Genomic DNA, 22,736 nt, shown 5'->3' with positions numbered 1-22,736 from the left:
TATCAATAAAGTTTTTTTTAAAAAGTATTTATTTTTTTTGGTGTAGATGGACACAACACAATGCCTTTATTTTTATGTGGTGCTGAGGATCGAACCTGGGTCCCGCCCGTGCTAGGCGAGAGCTCTACCGCTGAGCCACAATCCCAGGCCTCAATAAAGTTTTTTTTAATGATAACTGCATTATGTTGCTTTTCAAAGTGGAAAGGAAACACCTATGAATATCCATATCCTGAAGATAACCTCAGCCCCAACAGCTGCCAAATTTCCCAATAAATAAAGAGCCACAGTTTTTGAAAGATAAAACTCTTTGCAATAAACAGCTTAAATTCTTTTTTTTTTTTTTTTTTAAGCAGAAGCCAGAAAATACAGGAAATTTATTTTTAAAACTTTAAGTAATTAACTAGAGGGAATCTTCTTCAACTTGATCTTTTCTTCTATATTTGAAAAGTATTTCATCTTTGTTAAAATTTCCTTGGCTTTTTCAAAGTCATCTTGTTCAAAAGCTCTGCTCACATTGTCAGTACATTCTTTCTGTTTAGCTTGTATAGTGGATTCAATTCCTTTCACGGCAGCTTCACTTTGAGCTTCTGCAAGTTTTTCATTGATTTCCATTATTTCCATGAGGAATTGACTATCCATTTCATAATCTGTCCCTTTAGGAATCTCTATCCCATGAAGCTTTAGCTTACAAGGTATAGTCCCCTGCTCAGGGGGGCCAGCAGGGTCTTATAGGCATCATTCACCAGGGTTGAATGCTTCTCTGAGAAGTCCTTTTCAGTCTGAGATCTCTGGCTGAAGAAATCTGGGTGGACAAGACGCTGTAGTTGCTGAAACCTGTGCTGGAGTTTTGTAGTGTTAACTCTGAAGGAACGGTTGCAATCCATGAGGCTGAAGTAGTGAGTCTGGTCCAGCGGCTGCAGAGCTCGGCACTGGTGGCAGAAGAACGTGTTTCCCCGCCGGGGGCTGCCGCAGTTCCAACACCTCGCCTAACCGGTTCCCTCTTCCGATGCAGCATGGCAGCTTAACACTCTCCTTCTGGGGACCCCTGCGGGCCACAACCCCCATAGCCGAAACAACACCTGGGCCCTCCCACCCCACATCTGCAGCTTAAATTCTTTAAATCTAAAAATATGACCAGTAAATTGTCTACTTTTTCTCTTTTCTGTGCCCCAGAGAAAGAAGTTTATTTTTGGGCACATGAATGCTTTTAAAAACCTTAAGTCTTTTAATGAGAGAACTTAATAATGAAAGAATAGGAAGAACTGACTTGGGGAGTGCAAAGAGAGCTGTGGAGCCCCAAAGAAGGCAAGTCTGGGGTTTATAACAGTGCTGTGATGAGGGGTTCTGGGGTGGTAAAGCCTGAGAACCCCTGAAAGTGTTGATACTGAGGAGCTTCAGTGGAGATGCAGCCCTGCAGGCCCTTGACACTTCCAAATAAGATGGAAGTTGAAGAGAGCAGAGCCTCCAGATGAAGACTCTCGGGATTAACAAACCAGAACGTAGAAATTCAAATAACTATAGGGAAAAAAGAGTCAACACCTATAGGGGCCAGGCAAAAAAAAAAATAATAATAATAACAAAAGAACAGGTTGAGTGTTAGTGACAGGAGTTCAAAAAAAGCCATTAGAGAAAATGCTGTAATAACTGGTATCTGATAATTGGTGACAACAGGAATCATGCGGACTAGCTGAATGGAAACCTCATATGTAAAAATAAAACCACCACAACTCAACTCCAGCTGGTGTTATGATATTAAAATATGGGTTTCTAAACTATTAAAAGCATAAATAAGTACATAAATCAAACTAAGCAATTTTTTTTTCTGTAGGCTATGTTCTGCCAGGGGGCTATCAATACCCAACTTCTGAAATGGAGGTGGGTAGATCACACGTAATTAGTGACTACAACTAGAGTCAGTGGAAGTGTATCATTTACATTGACATTTATTAATTATATACAAATAATTCATTTATTGTTTGGAACCTAATCAATTAGGTCATAGAACTATCCTTCTAAAGATAGTAACTAATCACCCCACTGGTTTTCTGTCTATTTCCTTACCCTCATTGGATGGATATCAGCATATGGGGGCTTTCCTTCAGCCATTTCTATGGCAGTTATTCCCAGAGACCAGATGTCTGCCACACAGTTGTACCCAATTTCCTGAATAACTTCTGGAGCCATCCAAAATGGTGTTCCTATCACTGTATTCCGTTTAGCCATGGTATCCTAAAACAGAAAGCAGAGAAACCAACACCAAGCATAAAACTGAGGAAGAGTTTATTTTCCAACAATAAAAAATGCCTTGTACTTCAAATATATATAAAAATTATGCTGAAAGTTTGAACAAACAAGTCACAAAAGAAATTTATTTTTTTTAAAGAGAGAGAGAGATTTTTAATATTTATTTTTTAGTTTTCGGTGGACATAACATCTTTTATTTTTATTTTATGTGGTGCTGAGGATCAAACCTAGTGCCCCGTGCATGCCAGGCGAGCGTGCTAACACTTGAGCCACATCCCAGCCCTACAAAAGAAATTTAAATGACCAAAGGACATAAAAGTATTCTCAGTTATTAAAGTAGCTGGGCACAGTGGTGCATGCCTATAATCCTAGCAGCTCAGGAGGCTGAGGCAGGGGGATCACAAATTCAAAGCCAGCCTTGGCAACTCAGCAAGGCCCTAAACAACAATGGAGACCCTGTCTTTAATAAAACATAAAAATGGGCTGGGGATGTGGCTCAGTGGTAAAGCGTCTCTGGGTTCAATCCCTAGTACCAACAACAACAAAAAAATTAAATATATAAATGATAAATAAAAAAGTTTGGGCTGGGGTTGTGGCTCAGTGGTAGAGTGCTCATCAAGCACAGGGGTTTGATCCTCAGCACCACATAATAATAAATAAAATAAAAAATTTAAAAAAAAATTTTTTTTAAACAAACAAACAAATAAATAAATAAATAAAGGCATCGTGTCCAGCTACAACTAAAAAAAAATTTCTTTAAGTTTTAGTTTGTGGCTTAAAGAATATGTGAATATAGTACAATATAGTATAAATTACAGCAAACAACCATTTGTACACTTCCCCAGAATAGTATGTCCCTATTGAAAGAGAACCTTCCTACAGTTCTCTTTAGAAAGAGAAAGATTTTTAAGCAAAACTAAAGATTCAAAAGGATGTCCCAGGTTCCTTCTGAATTGCCTGTGACTTAAGTTATGTCAATCGCGAGCAAATGATAGAGGCAACACTTTTGAATTGACCTCACTCTGTCAGACCTATATAAAAAATTAACACAGGAACTAAGGAAATGCTTAGTCATTTCCTTAGCTTTGAAAACTTCAAATTTGCAGGGGTGTTTTCAAATAGTGGTAGTCAAAGTAGTTTTCACTAGATTATTTCAATTAGAAACAGATACTTGCATAGCTAGAAATGTTTTGAAAATAAGTAATAAGTGGATAATAAACCCACTTAAACATGTATTGCAGTACAATGGTAGAACAGAAAATATTAAGTCCAGAAAGAAACAATGGCACATATACACACACATACATATATATACAACACAGTCTATTATGTATATCATATATATGAGATTAAAATGCCATTTCAAATCATCAAAGGGAGAATTAAGCAAAAAAAAAAAAAAAAAACAATCTGACTTGTCATATAAACACCTACCTTACACTCTCACCAAAATAACTTCAAATAGGTTAAAATTTCAATATTAAAAAAACAAAGCCCAGGCCAGGTATAGTGGCACACACCTGTGCTACCCAGGAGGCTGAGGTAGAAGGACTGCGAGTTTGAGACCAACCTTAGCACTGAACTCTACCACTGAACTATGTTCCAGATCCTGCTGTTTTCCCATTTTATGGACCTCTCCACCTTGTTCCATTTTCCTCAAAATTAATGATCCTCCTGCTTCAACCTCCCTCAGCCTCCTGAATAGCTGGGATTATAGTTTATAATTTGCCACTGTGCCTGGCAAAGTCAAGTATTATTTTTTTAAAAAATAAAAGGAATTGCTTTCCCAAGACAGAGCTGAAAGTATCAGTACAAGTAATATTTTTACTTACTGTAAGTTGACCTGCTACTCCAAAATCTGCAAGTTTTGCATGTCCTTCTGTATTTAGCAAAATATTTCCTGCCTTGATGTCTCGGTGTATTTTTCTCATAAAATGAAGGTATTCCAGTCCCTTAAGTGTTGATTGTAATATTGTAGCTATTTCATCTTCTGTTAGCTGAAAAAAGAACATAATAGTTCAAATTTTATCTATTTACATAATACATTAGAAAAGGGAGGAGGGAAGGTTCAATTTAAATTCCTTTCCTTGACTATAAACTAAGATTTTATTCAACCCATTAGCAACTTATAATACCATCCACATGCTGGCTGATCCCAAACTCAGAATTTCCTGACAAGATCTCTTCCCAAAGAACATATTCATATATCCACATATGACATCTAACTCAAAAGCTAATAAACTTCATAAGCAGAAGTTTTTAGCTTATGGTGGTTCTGAATTTCTCTTCATCTCAATTTCTCAATATATAAAATAGAAATACCATCTTTCTTTGAGAGTCATAAAAACCAAGTTATATGCTTCTCTACTATGTGATAAATATTTTTTAAAAAGCAATGTTTTTTGTTTCCCCCCCACACTTTTTTAGGTAATCATGCAAGGCCCTGGTTCAATCCCCAGCACCAGACACGCGCGCGCGCACACACACACACACACACAAAATCAAATGGTTTATTATACACCATGATTAATCATGGTTTAATACTTACCACACAATCAATAAATATTTAACAAGCACCTATCGTGAACCAGGCACTATACTAATAGTATTAAAAACTGGCAACGATTTCTATGTGTTTAATGCTAAATACTGCTTTTTTATCTTATTAAATCCTTAAAACAACTAAGTGAGACAGACGTACTACTATTGTCATCATCATTTTATAAAAATGAAGTTAAGGCACAGACAAGTCAAGTGATTTAACTTATTAAGTAATTTAAGGCCACGATGCTAATAAATAATAGTTTTCATGAAAGTTCAAACAAACACTATTAGCAAGGTAATAGGCTAGAATTTACAGTACAAAGAGAGCAAAGCTCATGACGCAACTTATTCCTTATTCTAACTAGCTCAGCCAATTAAAGTGGCACTGTGCAAAGAAATATAATGGAAGTCACAATATAATTTTATATTTATAATAGAGCCACATTTTAAAAAAGAAACAAGTAAAATTAATTTTCACAATATATTTTATTTAACCATATTTATCCAGAATATCATCATTCTATTATGTGATAAATATTTTTTAAAAAGCAATGTTTTTTGTTGTCGTCCCCCCTCCGCTTTTTTGGGTAATCATTTTTCAAACTCTGGCGCATATTTTATACTTATAGCACATCTTGATTCAGACCAGCCATATGTTAAATCCTCAACAATCATACATAGCTAGTGACTATTGTGCTGAACAATGCAGAATCATAACAGTTGGTAAAACAATGGGTAATAATTAAAATTATAAAGAACCATCAAAATTAATTTTGGGTTGTTTTAAAATACCTGAAACAAAACAACTTCATGTTGCACAGAAGCAGCTTTGGGTGTCATTTTCTAAATCAATAAATTACTCAAGCTTTGGAATTTCCTTAAATTCTCTTATATTAGGATAGTCTGCCTAGCTAAATTTTTATTATTTTTATTTATTTATTTACTTCTTTTGTGGGACTGGAGATCAAACCCAGGGGCATTTTAACACTGACATCCCCAGCTCTTTCTCTTTTTTGAGACAAGGTCTAAGTTGCTGAAGCTATCTTCAAACTTGCCATTCTCCTGCCTCAGCCTCCTGAATTGCTGGGATTACAGGTATGTGCCACCATACTTGGCTTATTCCTAGCTTAAACCTTGCTTTTTTATTAAGAAAACACCATCAATTCTGTATAACATAAATAAAGAAAAGGAGATAGTGGTATGAATAATCCAAAATTTATGACTTAAGTTTCAAAGCAGACCCCACCTTATAAATTGTACAGTAATGCACAATTTATAAATACTTTTATATACTTTTAATAATTATCATTATTTCAATTTTTCTATAAAGACCAAAAACCAAACAAACCCAAAAGGCTAAAATTCCCCTGCTCCTCCTACTCCTAACCACTCACAATCTATACAGAAACCAAATTATCTTTTTAAAATGCAAATCATCTCCTACAGTTTCTCCTTTGCCTATTTCCTTCTAACACACAAACATGATAAACTCATCCCAGCTTCAGGGTCTTTGCACTGGCTATTCTCCACTTGCACTTCAGCGGCTCCTTCTTGTCTTACTTTACATGTTACCTCTTTGGAAGGACCTTTCTCAACCACCAACTGCACTGTAGTGGCCCACCAGGCACTCTTATCACTGTACCAATTCATCCTGACTCATTTTCTTCATAGCATTTATCAATATCTTGTATTTTGTTTCTAATTTCCAAGTAATTTGCTTTTGGTGCCCCTACTAGAAAGTGCACTACCATGAGAGTAGGGTTGTATGTTTATTAAGGCCTAAAGCAGAGTTTTAGAAATACTAACTGAATGAAAAAACAGAGTTTAAGCAACTGAAACAGAACTATAACCCATAAATCTTAGGTCTTATTCTAGCAATCACATATGGCAAATAATTTTCCATAATGAGATTATTCTCTGATTAATATTAAGTAGAAATTAATCTAAGAACATGTTGGGTAAAGAGAAATCCAAATTCAAAATTAAACATTCAAAATTCATTCCATAACCAGGATTTGAGAGTCATATTTCCCACAGTAAAAAATAAAGCATGTTAAAAATCACTAGATCGAGTTGGTGTCAATATTGCTACTTGTAGGATATGATAAGAGTCAAGAAGAGTAAAGAACCACAGAAAAGGTAAAACGTGACAGTCAGCTCTCTGGATATGGTAGTAAAAGCAGCATGTGAACAAAAGGCAAGAGAAAAGATGCCACTAGAAGACCAGCTCAGCATCATTCCTCTAGAAAGTAAACTTACCGTTTTATTTCGTAATCGAATGATATCAGATACAGAACCAGCACCACAGTACTCCATGACAATCCACAAGTCTGTGTTCTTAAAATAACTGCCATAATATTTGACTACATGAGGACTACAGAGAGACACAACACATATTAGTGAATGGCCTTCAAATGTTTAATTCATTATGTTAAACATATGAAAACTAATTTCCATCTCAAAAAGATCAATTATTTCTAGTTAAGGCTAAAATAAGCACTCTCCTGATTAAGAATATAACATGGGCTAGGTTTTCCAAAAGGTAATAAATAACACAAGTACAAAAAATGGTGGGTACTTTAACAAGCATTTCTAGGTTTACAATTTATCCTCAGAAAAGAAATATACATTCAAAAAGAAATAGTTACCAACACAGAACTGTTAATAAAAGTAAAAATTTAGGTACCATTTAAATGTACATATATGACTGCATCACTAATGTGATTCTACAACATGTACAATCAGAAAAATGAGAAATTATACCCCTTTTATATATGTCAAAATGCATAAACACATTCCACTGTCATGTATAACTAATTAAAGCAAATAAATAATAAAAAATTTAAAAAGTCCATTCAACATTAGAGAATTTATTTAATAAATTTAATAAATAATGATATATCTATACAATGAACATCATGAATTCATGAAGAATGTTCTAGAGGAATATTTGATAACATAAGAAGATACCCTATTTTCTAAAAATAAATAAATAAAGGCTACAAAAGAGTAAGTACAATAAAACTTCAAAAAGACACATGGATACACATATCAATACTTAACAATCTGCCTTCTGATAGCTACCTCTAACTGACTAGATTGTTTTTAGGGCCAAATAAAGTTGAAGAAAACCCAAAGATGACAAAACTAACTTGGCTTCATTAACTCTTAGAATTTCAAATGCTCCTTCATCCTTGGGAAATATGTCAACAAGGACAGGAGGGAAAACACACACACACACACACACACACACACACACACACACACAAAGAATATTAAGAAGAAATGGGTGACCAGATCTCTAAGGTTCAGATCCCCACTTGTACTCTCCCCTTCCTTCAACTCCTGTAGCATTTACTGCCTCTATGAGGTACCTTCTATTGCAATATGTTCTATACAGTTTTATACTGCTGAATAGATTTCCCTGCACACATATATGCTCACCTGCCCAATCAGTCTATAAACTCCCAGGATTGTGCTCAGTCTCTGTATTCCTTATAGTGCTTACAGAATAGGATATTCAAAACATCTCAATAATTAGGAACATTTCCATATCCTATTTGGACAAAGTCTCAATTTGCCAAATGGAAAGAGTTCCCATAATGGATCTCATAAAGGAGTAAAAGAAAAGCAGCTAACTGAATCTGGCCAATCCAATCAAGAAATATGGAGGTTTATCGAGTAGATGGTAACAACAAAAACAGGAAAAAAAGAAAGGGGGGAAGAAAAAAGAGAAATTTCAAAGTCTAAGGTTGAAGCTTTAAAAAATAGGAGGTACTGGGCTGGGGATGTGGTGGTAAATGCCTGCCTCACGTGTATGAAGCACTGGGTTCAATCCTCAGCACCACATAAAAATAAATAAATAAATAAAGGTATTGTGTCCATCTACAACTAATAATAAAATAAGAATTTTTTTAAAATAAGTTATAAAATTGCAGCCATTTTTAAAATAAGAAAATTTTTTAAAAATAGGAGATACCAAGCTGATCTGACCATAAAGAATGAATGTAACCTCAAGTTCAAAACATTTTCGACCCCTATTTCCAACTCCCTGGAGCTAGGACTGCCCTTAACTTTATATTTCTCTCTAATCTAAACAGTGCTGGGGAAGCCTGCTCCATCACAGCAACGAAACCATGTTGTCACGGAATTTCAGTGCAAACCACGTGCTTTTCTGCGGTTGCCTTTTAGCCTGACTTCCTGCTTACAACATTTGGCAAATCTTAGTTCCTCAAAATTAAAATACTTAACTACTCTCAGCTTGAAAAAAATTTCTAAATATGAAGTAAGGAATAGTAATACATAAATAAGTATTCTTTTTTTATAGGCAAATCTAATAGTCGAAGGTTTCTAGAGCTAAAAATCATCTGAATTATCTTGTCTTAGCTGTCTCTGTAGAAACACTCTCTTATAGGAAATAAAAAGAGATCATTATCAAAACAAAACCAGAAAAAGCCAGCACCACCTTCTGCCTCTTCTTCCTGGTTTCAGGGCTCACTGAAGGAGGAAAAACAAATGCAAAAACAGAAAAAATAATTTAGCAAGGAAAACAAAGCTTTTTCATCATATTTCTTTCTAAAAAAGAACATGCACATGACCTTACTGACCTCTCTCTTCTACAAAAATATCTAAGTAAAGGAATCTTTAGGTGTCATATTCTAAATATAATCACAGCAAATTCCAAACCATATTCTCTCCAAAGGAGCTCCATGTAACTTTACCTGTCACATTGCTGCATTATAGAAATTTCTTTGATAATCTCCTGCAGGTCTGACTCCACAGGAACTTGTTTAATAGCAACAATCTGACCAGTCTCTTTGTGGATAGCTTTGTATACGCTGCCATAGGACCTATAATTGGGGGAAGGAAAATATTCACAAAATCAAAGGAAAGCCAAGAGATAAGAAGTGGCACAATACAACCAACTTACAATTCTATTTATCTAAGTGTCTAATACATACATACTTAGCTACGTTTGCAAAATTGACATAGCTAAAGTACTTTGGGGAAAAAAATGACTCCTTAAAAATTTCACGTCTAAATTTATGAATTATGAAATAATAATAGCCTCCATGAACTGTATGCCTGATGTTTCCTAGAAACTGTGCATATTTCAGTGTATCCTTATTTAAAAAAAAAATGAGTAAGAGGTGATTATTCCTACATTACAAGTAAAGGTGAACAGGTTTAGAGAGATCACATAATTTGTCCAAGGTTACACAAGTAATAAATAAGTGATTGGTTCAGGATTTGAACCGAGGCATCTGAATACCATGTTAGTTTTCTCTCCACACCTACATTGGAATACAATATCAAAGTATTTGTTTCCTTACATTCACTATGGGTACCATAAGTTCTCTGTCCTTATTTCCCTTACTTGCAATAGTGCTTAAAATATTATATAAGTTAATATTAGTATCAAATGAATACTGCACGTACTTCACCTCATTCCATCTTTCCTTAAGAGCTTATTATTAAAATAGCTTACATATTAATTCAATTTGGAAGCTTTAAGATTTGACTTAGAATCTAAATCACCACTACAGATTAGCTATTACTTATAAACACATTATTAGTTTTGTTGTGCTTCAATTTTCTCATGTGTAAAACTATAATAATATAAAGCTAGTTATGATGGTCAATGAGATACCATCATCATCTTACATAGATTTTTCATTGGAATCCAGGGAGGGTCTCAGTGAAAAAATAATGAGTAAACTGTCCTTCATCTTTCCCAAACACACATAACATCTTGGTTGGGTTAAAAAAAGGGAAAAAAAAATCAAAACAACAGTGCTACCTAATATGTCAATCTAGCAGAACATTCAAGCTGCCAAAAAGATGCTCAAGAATAATTTCAATGTCAAAGTAACATAAATTTTTGAAAAAAATCTATGCTGAGCACATAAAAAAATTCTATCAGAATTCTTGTATTTACAAAACTAATATGAGGGGGCTGGGGTTGTGGCTTAGTGGAAGAGCGCTCATCTCACATGTGTGAGGCACTGGGTTCGATCCTCAGCACCACATAAAGATAAATAAATGAAATAAAGGTACTGTGTCCATCTACAACTAAATATATGTGTGTGTATATACATATAAATACACACACACACACATATATATATTTTTAAACTAATATGATGATGCTTAAACAAGGCATCAAGTACCCTTTCACTACAGAAAGGTCACTGTTGACCTGTGTAGAAGACCCAACCTCTGCCTCTTCCTCCTTGCTAAAACAAACCTTGATTTGTTAGGATGGCAATGTTCTTGGTCCCAAAGGATAAATCACACTAGCCAAGCCAGTCACAATATTCCTTTTCCCTTATGTCAGTCACTGAACCAGAAGCAAGCATATGACCGACTTCTAGCCAATGACATTTGACTAGAATTCTGCTGAAGGTATCTGGTAAAGGTTTTCTTTCCAGGTAAGTAAAAAGCACACAAGAAGGCCCATTTCCACCTGCCCCTTCCCTTCTTGTTTTAGCTATTGTCATGTAAGGATGATGCTTGAAACAAACACAACCACATTCAGATTGTAATTGTCCAAACACCAAACCATTATTGGGTCAATTAATCATTTCAGGAATCTCTTACCCCTAAATTTATTGTTTAGTTATTAAATGTCTTTATAGGTTACCCACTATTAACTAAATATTCTGTTAGTCCCATCCATAGGTATTCTTGATACACTAGATCCAATATATCTGAAAATATATTTGAGCTTTATTCAGAAATAGTAATTTGGCTGGATGCAGAATTCTTCTTTTCATTTCTTTTTTTAAATTGTTTTTAGTTGTAGATGGACACGATATCTGTTTTATTTATTTATTTATTTATTTATTTATTTATTTATTTTATGTGGTGCTGAGGATCGAACCCAGTGCCTCACACATGCGAGGCAAGCACTCGACCACTGAGCGACAACCCTAGCCTCTTCATTTCTTTTTTTTTTTTTAAGAGGAAAAAAAGTTTATTTGGAGCCGGGTGTGGTGGCACACACTTGGATTCAGAAGGCTGAGGCAGGAGGATCACAGGTTAAGGCCAGCCTCAACAACTTAGTGAGGCCCTAAGCAACTTGGCAAGACACTGTCTCAAAAAATAAAAAGGGTAGGAGGTAGCTCAGTGGTTAAGTGCTCCTAGTACCAAAAAAATCTGGGATTCAGAGTTTCAGAGATTCAGTTCCTGGTCAGCTGACTTCAAGCTCTGAGCCAAAGACAAGGCAGAACATCAAGGTGGAAGAGTATGGCTAAGAACAGCTCAGGATATGGCAACCAGGAAGCAGAAAAGTCAGTACAGATTTCTTTTCTATCCCTGGTTCTATGTATATTGATTATAGAAGATATATTTATTTAAATGATTTTATAATAAAGAATTAAATATTTAAGAGAATTAATTTCAATATTTTAAAAGTATTAGAAATGGAGAGATCTCTGCATGCACTCACTTGGCAATCATGACCAGAACAATCTCCAGACCTCCCCTTTGTGCTATCTTTTTTCTTTCTTCTTTGTTTCTTTCTTTCCTCAGTACTGGAGATTGAATTCAGGAGTGTTCTATCTCTGAGCTACTCCCCAGCCCTTTTTAAATTTTATTTTGAGACATGGACTTCTTAAGTAGCATGGGACTCAATCTTGGGATCCTTCTACCTTAGCCCCCAAGTACCTGGGCCTAGCCCCCTATACTGATGGCAAACAAAATTCCAATAGCTCATATGAACAATTAACATTCATGATTCCACTTATTGCATTTACAATAATCTGAAGAAATGTAAGAGCCAGGCCCTGTAATCCCAGCCACTTTGGAGGCTGAGGCAGGAAGATCAGGAGTTCAAAGCCAGCCTCAGCAATTTAGCCAGGCCCTAACCAACTTAGCAAGACCCTGTCTCAAAATAACAAAAAAGGCCAGGGATGTGGCTCAGTGGTTAAGCACCCCAGGGTTCAATCCCCAGTACCAAGAAAAAGAGAGAAAGAAAAGTTAGAAGACTTCAGAAATCATGCTCACTTAAAGGCAAGCTCCTTATAAGATCTGATTCTTTACAATAACCAAACTAATGACTTAATGAATGTTTAACTGGCAGAAAACAAAGATGGTGAAGCAGGAGTTTCATACAAGTCACACAAGGCAAAATCAAATGGAAGTAATACAGTATCTAAGGCCAACCTAACCACGTACAAGTCTTATTTGTCTGGTGCACCTAAAGTCTTTCTCCTGGGTGTACTAGCAGTCACCATCTGGCTGCCTCTTTGCAAGGCCACTCCCTTGTGTAAGTGCAACCCTGGTGGTCTCTCTGCCAGTTAAAACAGCACTGAGATCCTGGGACTGCAGCAAGGCAGAGCCTATGGAATCTGAAGCCCAGGTCCCTCACATTGCACTGGGTTTGTGTGGGCCAGTCTGGGTCTAGCAAGCCTATGGAATGCCAGAGAATAGAAAAAGTTCCCCAGGGGTAGCACAGGTTGGAGAAAACTGGGCTCTCTCCAGATCAGTGAGTCCTGAAGTGCACATGGGGATGGAAGGGGCTGGCTACAATGGTGGGAAGACTGGAAGAAGGCTTGATAGCACCTTTCTGTCGGCTCACCCCCCCAACTTGTCCAACACAAACCAGACTGGAGCTACCATCAAACTTTAGACAACCCCACCTATCAGCAGAGAAGGAAAGCTGAGAAAATTTCTGAAAGCCAATGAAAACTATCATTCAATTTTCCATCAAGACTTTGCTTTTTTTTGTTTGTTTGTTTGTTTTACCCCTCTCTCTCACATCTCTACCATCTTTGAATCCAAATATTTTTCATACATCAATTTATTGAACAATGAGATGTCTGAATAGTATATTACATTTTTGTTGTGTATCCTTATATTTTTACTTTTTAAAAAAAATCTGTATATATTTTTTCTCTCACCTATCCTGTCTCTGTGGATTCTCTTTCTCACTTCTCTCATACTAACAGCCAAACTCTATTAATTCCTTCCTCCTCTTACTATAAATTTTTACCTCTATCTTCTCTTCTTCTCCCTCATAAACATCACATCTTACCTTACTTTTGTTCCTTCATTGTCCATCACTAGAAATAGTAAACCCTTTTAGCAAACTTACTGTTCATATTGTAGACAATAATTGAACACATCACTTCTGTTTATTATGACAAAACTCTAGATGCCTTTATAGGAGCTATTTGGTTTAAAGGTGTATATTGTTTGCACTGGATACTGTTAATATTGGTCTTCCTCCTTAAAGGTGAGGTCTGGAAGCCTTCAGGGACACTATAAGACTTACAGAGTAGAAACTGTACTGCCTCAGAACCGTATGAGATGGGAAGACACACAAACAGCATGAAAAAACAAGGGAACAAAGCACCTCAAACAAACCAAGATGTTCCAACAATATAATTCACAGACAACAGAGTAGAAGACACATAGTTAGGATGATCTTCGAAATAAAGGATGGTACAAGAAAGAAAATACAGGAAGTAAAAGATTGCTTCAATAAAAAGGCAGAGATTATAAAAAGGAATCAAGCAAAAATCCTTGAAATGAACCAATAAACCAAATTAAAATTTCAATGGAAAGTATCACCAACAGACTAGACCTCCTAGAAGACAAAACCTCAAGCCTGGGACAAAACCTGGGGACGAATGGTAGAATGAGACAGACATTATTACCCAACATATGTATGATTACACTACTAGTATGACTCTGTACCACGTACAGCCAAAGAAATGAGAAGTTGTGCTCCATTTGTGCACAATGTGTCAAAATTCATTCTACTGTCATGTATAACTAATTAGAACAAATAAAAAAAAAAAAAAAAGAAGGGAGACCAGTATAATAGAAGGGGATCAGGGGGAGAAAGTGGAGGGAAAGGGTGGTACTGGGGAATGAAACTGATCAAATAATACTGTCTTATTGTGTGCATATATGAATATATTATAACAAATCCCACTGTTAGGTATAATTATAATGCACAAATAAAAAGGAAAAAAATTCTCCCACACATGTGCATAAGTTATCTTTAAAAATACATAAGAAATTGCTATAATGGGTGCTTCTCGGTGGCTGAGAGCAATAGAAGGAAGTTTTTTTATTGTATACCTTTTTATACTTCTTGAATTTTGAATCATATGAATTTACTATCTATTCAAAAGTTAACAAACATTAAGAAAAGGTGCTCCTAATATTTTAATGTCTTTGTCATTACGGAAGATATAAATAATCAGGATTAAATTAAAAGGGTATGTGAAGGCATTTTTAAAAGTGTAATGTAACCCTTTCTGTATCATAAACGTCAATAATAGCCACTGTCTATTACTAAATATAATTTCAGCAATATTTTATAAACTCGTTCACAAGTCTGTATTCCAAAAAGTCCATTGGTTCCCAAACTAGGATTATGAATTCCCTAGGAAGGTGTAAAGGTAATGACCATCTTTGAGTTATTTATTATATTTCCCAAATCTGTAATAACTAAAACACTGAATTTTGTTGGTTTTACTGAAACCACATTTTTGCATATCAATCAGAAACCATTAGCAGCAAATAATCATATATGTCAGATTTTTAAAACTTCTAATAAATTTTAATCTAATTAGTGCTGTTAACTAGGTAAAAATAATACAAACCCCAGATTCTGGAAGAAAAAAAAAAAGATATCCTTGATACTAAAGACTGGGAATTATTAAGACATCTTTTTATAATGGTGATTAGTGTAAAGTGAAGAAGGGTGTTCCAAGGGTAAATGTACTACCCACCCCACCTAGACTCATGATGATAGTCAACATTTTTTTCTTTTCCTTGGATTTAAGAATTATTTTCATGAGAAAGGTTCACATCCTTCAAGTGCTGGGGCAGGAAAAATACTGTGACCCACTGCTTTACCTATATTTTCTCCATACTCACCCTTCTCCAAGTTTCTCTAGGACATCAAATACTTCCTCTGGTTGTTTGGTTAAACTATCCTCATCCAACTTTTTCAGCTGCCTGTGAAAAGAAAATAATATAAAACATGAGATGCATTTTACTTCCTAACAACTAAACCATAAAATGAACCACTCATTTCACAATTAGTATCCTAGGAATGTCTTTAAATAACAACAAAGGCAAGCTAAGAAACTTTTAAGGGACATTGAAGGACTATTCTGTGGGAGAAATAAACTAGTTATAGGTCACGTAACAAGCAAAATCAGGACCAGAAGGTGAGGAGTTACCACGATTCAGACTTCAATTCAATATATAGAAGAATCTTCTAACAATAAAAGTTGTCTTACAATGGCGTTGACTGCCCTAAGACACTAGATCCCCACTGTTGGAAAATTTAAATAGAAAATGAACTGCCATGTGGCTAAAATGCTACAGTGGATTCAAGCAAAAACTAAATCCTTAGAATCCATTTAAATCTTGAAAGTCCATAAAGTGACATAGTCATCTCTTCAGAAAAGATGTTTAATATAAGGTTAATTATGTACTGAAATATGAATTGGACTAGTAGCCAAGGAAAACAGGAGATCTGAGCATTTTATTAGCAAGGTTTTGGTTATCTTGTCGAAACACATAAGTTTATAGGTATCACAGAAACAGAAAATGAAAAGTATACATTTAGACTTGAGTAAAAGTGAAAAAGATCTTGGCAGTGGGAGTTTCAGCATCACAAAGACCCTCCCACATATAGCTATGTACTTAGACTAGTCCTCAAAATCAAAGATACATAGCTGCTCACCATCTCCAGACAGTTCAAATTTCATCAACTATACTAGACAATCATAACACACATAAAAGTTAACAAGTCAATATATTTTTTAAAGGAAGTTAGCTTTTTTAAAAAAAAACTTTATTTTTTATGTGGTGCTAAGGATTGAACCCAGTGCCTCACATGTGCTAGGCAAGCACTCTACCACAGAGCCACAACCCCAGCACACAAGTCAATATATTTTTAAAACTATGATCTCCAAAAATTATTAAGAGGCTTAAAGAAAGAGCTTCTAAGGAATATCTCTGTGTGTGTGTGTGTGTGTGTGTGTGTGTGTGTGTTAGCACAATGTCTACACAATGGCTTCCTGAAATTACAAAGGACAACAAAGAAAAGAGAGCTAAGGAAATGGTAAAATATGGAAGTAGTTACACTGGAGATTTCTTATAAAGAAACAGGTTTAAACTAGCTGGCTATACAATACCAATTCTTACAAGAAAAGACCTGAATTTAAAAATACACACACACACACACACACATTCACAAATATATACTTTCATAGAGAAAATAGGAAAATCAGAAGATTAAAAAACAAATCTGACCACATCAAATATATCTACCAATAAACACTGACCTCAAGAGAGCAATTGCACAGAATTTTATACTTATAAAGGACTATATATAATACACACTCTATATATCAAGAACTCTATGTAATAGAGAAATGGAGAACTAACTACTTAAAGTCATTTCCTTAGCTTGTCTTAACCCGAAGATCAATAAAACACAATTAACACACTGACCTTTTAGGGGAATCGGGAATCAAAAGATCCCCAAATTAAATTCCAATGACATCATAAAAACTCCCAGCTTCAAAACAAAAGACTGAAGTGAAACTCCTCTTCAATTTACATCAGAACTGAAATTTCTATGAATTTAGAAATAAGAATGAAAATATCATATGCCAGGGTTTTTGGTTAATTACAACTACATAAAAGTGGATAGGGGCTAGGCATGCTGGTGCATGCCTGTAATCCCAACTACTTGGAGGGCTGAGGCAGGATTGCAAATCCAAAGCCAGCCTGAGCAACCAAGTAAGACTCTGACTCAAAATAAAATAACAAGAGCTGAGCAGAGGGTTTACCTTGGAATATAAAGCCCTGGGTTCAATATCCAGCATTGAAAAAAACTAGTGGACAATACTTTATTCATCAAGTATAAAGTTTTATAAACAGTTTATATAAAGAAAGATCAAATGTGTTTCTTTGAAGTGTTGACTCTTGTGGTTTACAAAAAACAAAACTCACTGTTTCAACTATGCTACACAGACCACAAAATAACAAAGGAAACTGTCACTGGCATGAGAGACAATTGCAAGGCTCTGATAATACTTTGGTAGACAAACTTTATATGACTGCTCAGATACTTGTTTAAAACAATCTAAGTGGGTTTTTGTTTTTGATCTGGGATTATTTAAAACAACATGATCTTAAAGGAGCTTTATATCTCTGTTACCCAGTAACCAAAAGATGGTCAAAAAATGTCTGTTAAATGGATCAACAAATGTAAAGATGGGAATCATACTTTCATCAGCCATCTTTGTGAGTTATCAAAATAAAACAGAATTTCACCTAAAAAGTATTACTAGATTATCACTGGGTGTGCCCCGTAATCCCAGTAGCTCAGGAGGCCTAGGCAGGAGGATCACAAGTTCAAAGCCAGCCTCAGCAACTTGGCAAGATCCTAAGCAACTCAGTTGATATCCTGTCTCTAAATAAAATACAAAAACAGACTGGGAATGTAGCTCAGAGGTTGAGTGCCCCTGAGTTCAATCCCCAATACCGAAAAAAAAAAAAACCACTAGATCATCCACAAATAAAATTTCTATGGAAAATCTTTTGATAAGTGACTCACAGTGATATTTTACACAATGAGTCTTCATGGCATGGGGTACTAATACCAAAACAGCCTGATACTGCAGATGCAGCTCTCTCAGCTAGACTTCCTCAGGTCATAAACAGTTTCAGGACTTGCTCATAACCAACAAGCCTGATCAATACAAAATCCATGAACCAAATACTGGAGGATGCTCTTCTCCAAAGTCAGACAGTTACAAGGATGGCTGGCATCCCAGGAATGCACTCTATGTCTTCCAGTAAGTGGTAGCTCACTTTTTATAATCACTGAGTCTCATGTAAGACACCAATCTATCATCATTCACTTGGTCAGACACAAATGTCAAACTCATGAACACAAAGAGCATTTCCTGCATTGGGACTATTGGAAATGCATGCCAACATCTGTATCTTTCCAAGCAAAATAATGATTTTTATGAAATGTTTACTCAGAAGTCTGGCTATTTCTCAAACCTCTTTCTTCCATCTCAGAACTCCTGAAAGCTTCATTTTATCTAGGTATACTTATAGATAAATAAAAAATTTTTAATGAGAATGACATTAAATGTATTTTCCCTTACCCCAATACATATGTTGAAGTCCTAATTCCCAGTACCTCAAAATGATACTGTATTTTGGGCGTAGGACCTTAAAAGAAGTAATTAAGGCAAAATGAGGTCATATGGGTGGACCCTAATCCAATATGATTGGTGTCCTTCTGAGAACACAGGTACAAAGGAAAGACTTTGTGAAATCAGTCATCTATAAACCAAAGAGAGACTACAAAATAATTCTGCCATCACACCTTATTTTTGACTTGCAGCCTCTAGAACTATGAGAAAATAAATTTCTATTGTTTAAATCACCCAGGTATGATACTTTGTTATGGCATTCCTAACAAACTAATATAAATGATGGTAAAATTCACCTGCACAAATTAAGCAGTCTACTAGTTATAATGAGCAAGAGAACACCAGTCATTAATTCATTCCTGCAAAGCTCTTTTCCTGCACTTTTACTACACTTTTTTTTTTTTCATTCAAAAGATCTAGGAATGAATTGGGTATGATGGTGAATGCTATAATCCCAGCTACTCTGGAGACTGAGGCAGAAGGATTCCAAGTTTGAGGCCAGTGTGAGCAACTTAGCAATACTCTGTCTCAAAATAAAAAAATAAAATAAAAAGGGCTGGGATCATAGCTCAGTGGTAGAGCACTTGCCTAGCAAGTGTTTATCTCTGTGTTCAATCCCCAGTAATGGTTGATGGGGTAAATAATGAATGAGCATGTCAAAAAACAAAAAGGTTTACTCTTTGCCCAGTATTACACAACATGAGGCAAAGAGAGAGAAACAACACTTGGATTCCTAATCTTCTTTTCAATTAAATGAAGGCCTTGGAGAAAGAAACCAAGGAGAAAGAGTAAATGCATTTCAAGGGGGAAAAAACAGTGTAATTGGATCATTATGATGCTATGCTATATCAAATATACTCTAACATACACAATAACTGTGAAACCAGGTATTTCCAGAAAGGCAAAACAGTGAGACAGTTAAGAACCGGGACTTTGGACCAGACCACCTGGACATTAAAATCTTAACTCTGCCTCTTTCTACTCCAGCAAATCACAAGCCTCTCTTTGCCTCAGTTCCACCACCTGTAAAATACAGACATAGGCATATCCACCTATTTCGGCTGTTGTGAGAATCCAGTGAGTTAATAAATTGAACCTTAATGAACCACCATTTTTACGGTTCACAAGGGTCAAATCGAAGTTTCACACGGTTCAAGAAGGAGACACTGAAGAACAGCGCCTGGCACCCTGTGTCTATGGGTGTAATGATTACGGTGATTACAGTCTTGACACACTATGCTTGGTGAATCATGAGCCCGCCTCAATAAGCTATTTGCCTTCTGCAATGTTTGTGCACTTCAAACAACCCCCCAAGAGTGCTGCCCAGGCTGTCCATCCCTTCCCTGCACCTCTGCTGGCTGGCACTCCCACACACTCAACACTTCCTACTTTGGTACTCTTTCTGCTGCAGGAAGTCAGAAGTCTTCTCCGTGAAACAGAACTTAATGACACTGCACCTCAGTGTGTGCTCCCTCCTTTTCTCCAGATGTGGCCGGGTGGCAAGAAGACCCGGGAGTCCACAGCAGGAATCCACGATACAACTGCAACCCACGCCGGAGTTCAGACTTTCCAAGATCAACCACCTCCCTGATCTTAACCCAAAACTATTCCGGGTACCACTGGGATCTGGAACTAATGGTCGCCGGGTCCATGTGTCTTAACTCAGGGGACCCCAGCTTGCCCAGCCTGAAAAGATCTTATTTCCTTATCTACCTCCCAAAGTTGGGTTTGGAGGGGCTGAGAAGGGTGTGGAGGAAAGTAGGAAGGCACCCCGGGCATCAGTAAAAGACGCCACCAGCATCCCTCAGTGGGCACACCACCAAGAACACCCTCCTAAATGCTATCCTCCATCAACTTCTCCGCGGCTAGAACCTCGACCTGGTTTTCGCGCAATTTCGGCCTCCGCGGCACGGCTCTTCCGCGCAACGCCTGCCCGCGACTGCACGCCCCCCTCAGGTGGCACTGAGGACCCTTAAAACGTCCATCGCTTTCCCCCCGCGTCACTTACACGCCCCTCAGCCAGCCTCGGCAGCCCCCAGCCTCGGCGCTCCCTGGGCGAGAGCCTTGCCCTGGGGCCGGGGGCCCCGGGCCTCGGCAGGTGTCTGCCCAACTTGCCGCCACGTTCCTCGGGACAGGACCCCGAACGCGAGCGCCTCCTCACACCAGCCCGCGTTTAACGAGCTCAGCAGCTTTGTGGGACCTTCACCCGCCAGACGTCCCCCTCCCTCGGCAGGTGCCCCATCAGCCAAGTCGCCCGGCCGCAGGTCCTCCCCTCTCCCGGGGCTTCCTCACAGGTGTCTCCCCTCAGCCAGTTCCCGCCTTTCCCTCTCTCGCCCCAAGCCCGTCCTCTCATTCAGTGGCCCCTCACCGGCGCGGCGGGTTCCTCAGTTGCACAGTCTCCATGGCGCTGCCGGCAGCGGCCCAGCCCCGCTCACTGCTCCATCCTCCCCCGGACCTCCCCGAGCCCGCCCCGCAGACCCTCCCACACTTCCGCTTTCTGCCTCTACCGGAAGCGGCGTGAGGCTCGCGGGCTGGGCGGAGCCGCGGGGAATTGCTTCTGGATCACGTGGTGCGGGAGTGCGTCACGTGGTGCTGGCCCGGGTGAGCCGCGGAGACTCCTAGCGGCGGAGTGCTCAGTGGGCCCCGGTGTGTGCAGGCAGCAGTGTGGGTGCGTCACGCTTCTCCGAAGATCTGTGGATTCCCCGGGCTGGGAACCCATCTCTGCTTCAGAGTTTCCCCATTTTTCAGAAGCAGATACTGCGGTTTCTAGCGAAGCACAGACTCCATAAGGACTGTTGATTTTTTTTTTTTTTGAGCCGGGCAACGGTACTGGACCCAGGGGTCCTCTACCGTTGAGCTACCTCCTCAGTTCTTCTGGGAGAGGTTCTCGCAAAATTGCGCAGGCTGTCTCCTTGTGACCCTCCTGCCTCAGCCTTCCAAGTAGCTGGCATTACTGGCAGGGCCGCCACACCCAGCAAAACTGTAGGTTCCTAACAGGCCGAGTTCTACACATTTTAGAGAGTCGCTGCTCCAAGTATCCTTGGAGGTATTTGTAGTCTTCTACTTCTTCACTAGTTGAACTCTAGCCTCAGCTGATATACAATGGAAAACATCCCTCCTCTGTTCTCTTCCTAGGATTTTTCTGTGATGGACTGATGTGATGGCCTCTTTCCACAGATTCAGCCCAGTAGTGCCCAGTAAATATTTCTGCAGTAATGAAAATGTTCTGTATATGTGCTGTCCAAAATGGTAGCCACTAGTCTTATCTGATTAATGTGAATGAAAAAACGAATTTTAAATTTTATTTAAATCTAAATAGCAAACCTCAGTCAAGCACAGTATGTTTATTCCATTGCATACATTTTTGCGTGTCTTTTTTATTTATCAGCTGACATATCTTTGGGTTGTGACTTTTTAGCAGGCGACTTCCCCTCCCATTCTGGGGATTGAAGTGGGGGGTGCTCTACCACTAAATTACGTCTCGAATCCTTTTTAGTTTGAGACAAAATCTCCCTAAATTGCCCAGGGTATCCTCAAACTTGTGACCTTCCTGCCTTGGTCTCCCAAGTCACTGGGATTACAGTGGCAGCTGACAGATTTTCAACTCAGAGTTAACCATTTCATCAAGGCCACATTATGTATGCAGCTCTACTAGGGAAGGAATAGGCATGTAACTGTAGTCTTAGTGGGCTAATATATACAGGTGTTATTGGACAATTATTTGTAGAATTTGTTTCA

General features: G+C 37.6%; 1 protein-coding gene and 1 pseudogene across 5 annotated transcripts in view; both read right to left on the bottom strand.

The window, feature by feature from the left end:
• STK4 (serine/threonine kinase 4) overlaps positions 1-21,483 on the bottom strand; it is a 153,011-nt gene extending 131,528 nt beyond the window's left edge. For all 4 annotated transcript variants that reach the window (XM_081290378.1, XM_081290379.1, XM_081290381.1 and 1 more), the window contains exons 1-6: positions 21,367-21,483; positions 15,685-15,765; positions 9,510-9,638; positions 7,048-7,162; positions 4,077-4,241; positions 2,062-2,229 (exon numbers count right to left, since the gene is read on the bottom strand). In XM_081290378.1, coding sequence (XP_081146504.1) covers positions 2,062-2,229; positions 4,077-4,241; positions 7,048-7,162; positions 9,510-9,638; positions 15,685-15,765; positions 21,367-21,401 — 693 coding nt within the window. In that variant the 5' untranslated portion in view covers positions 21,402-21,483. The remainder of the gene's footprint in view (positions 1-2,061; positions 2,230-4,076; positions 4,242-7,047; positions 7,163-9,509; positions 9,639-15,684; positions 15,766-21,366) is intronic.
• LOC308646654 (iron-sulfur cluster co-chaperone protein HscB-like) lies at positions 396-1,100 on the bottom strand (annotated as a pseudogene). Its single transcript has one exon. The product of its transcript is annotated as an iron-sulfur cluster co-chaperone protein HscB-like (transcript).
• Positions 21,484-22,736: the final 1,253 nt, after the last annotated feature.

The sequence above is a fragment of the Spermophilus citellus genome (assembly GCF_964194105.1).
Source record: "Spermophilus citellus genome assembly, chromosome: 4".
NCBI lineage: Eukaryota > Metazoa > Chordata > Mammalia > Rodentia > Sciuridae > Spermophilus > Spermophilus citellus.
This window is presented reverse-complemented; position numbering and strand designations above follow the sequence as displayed.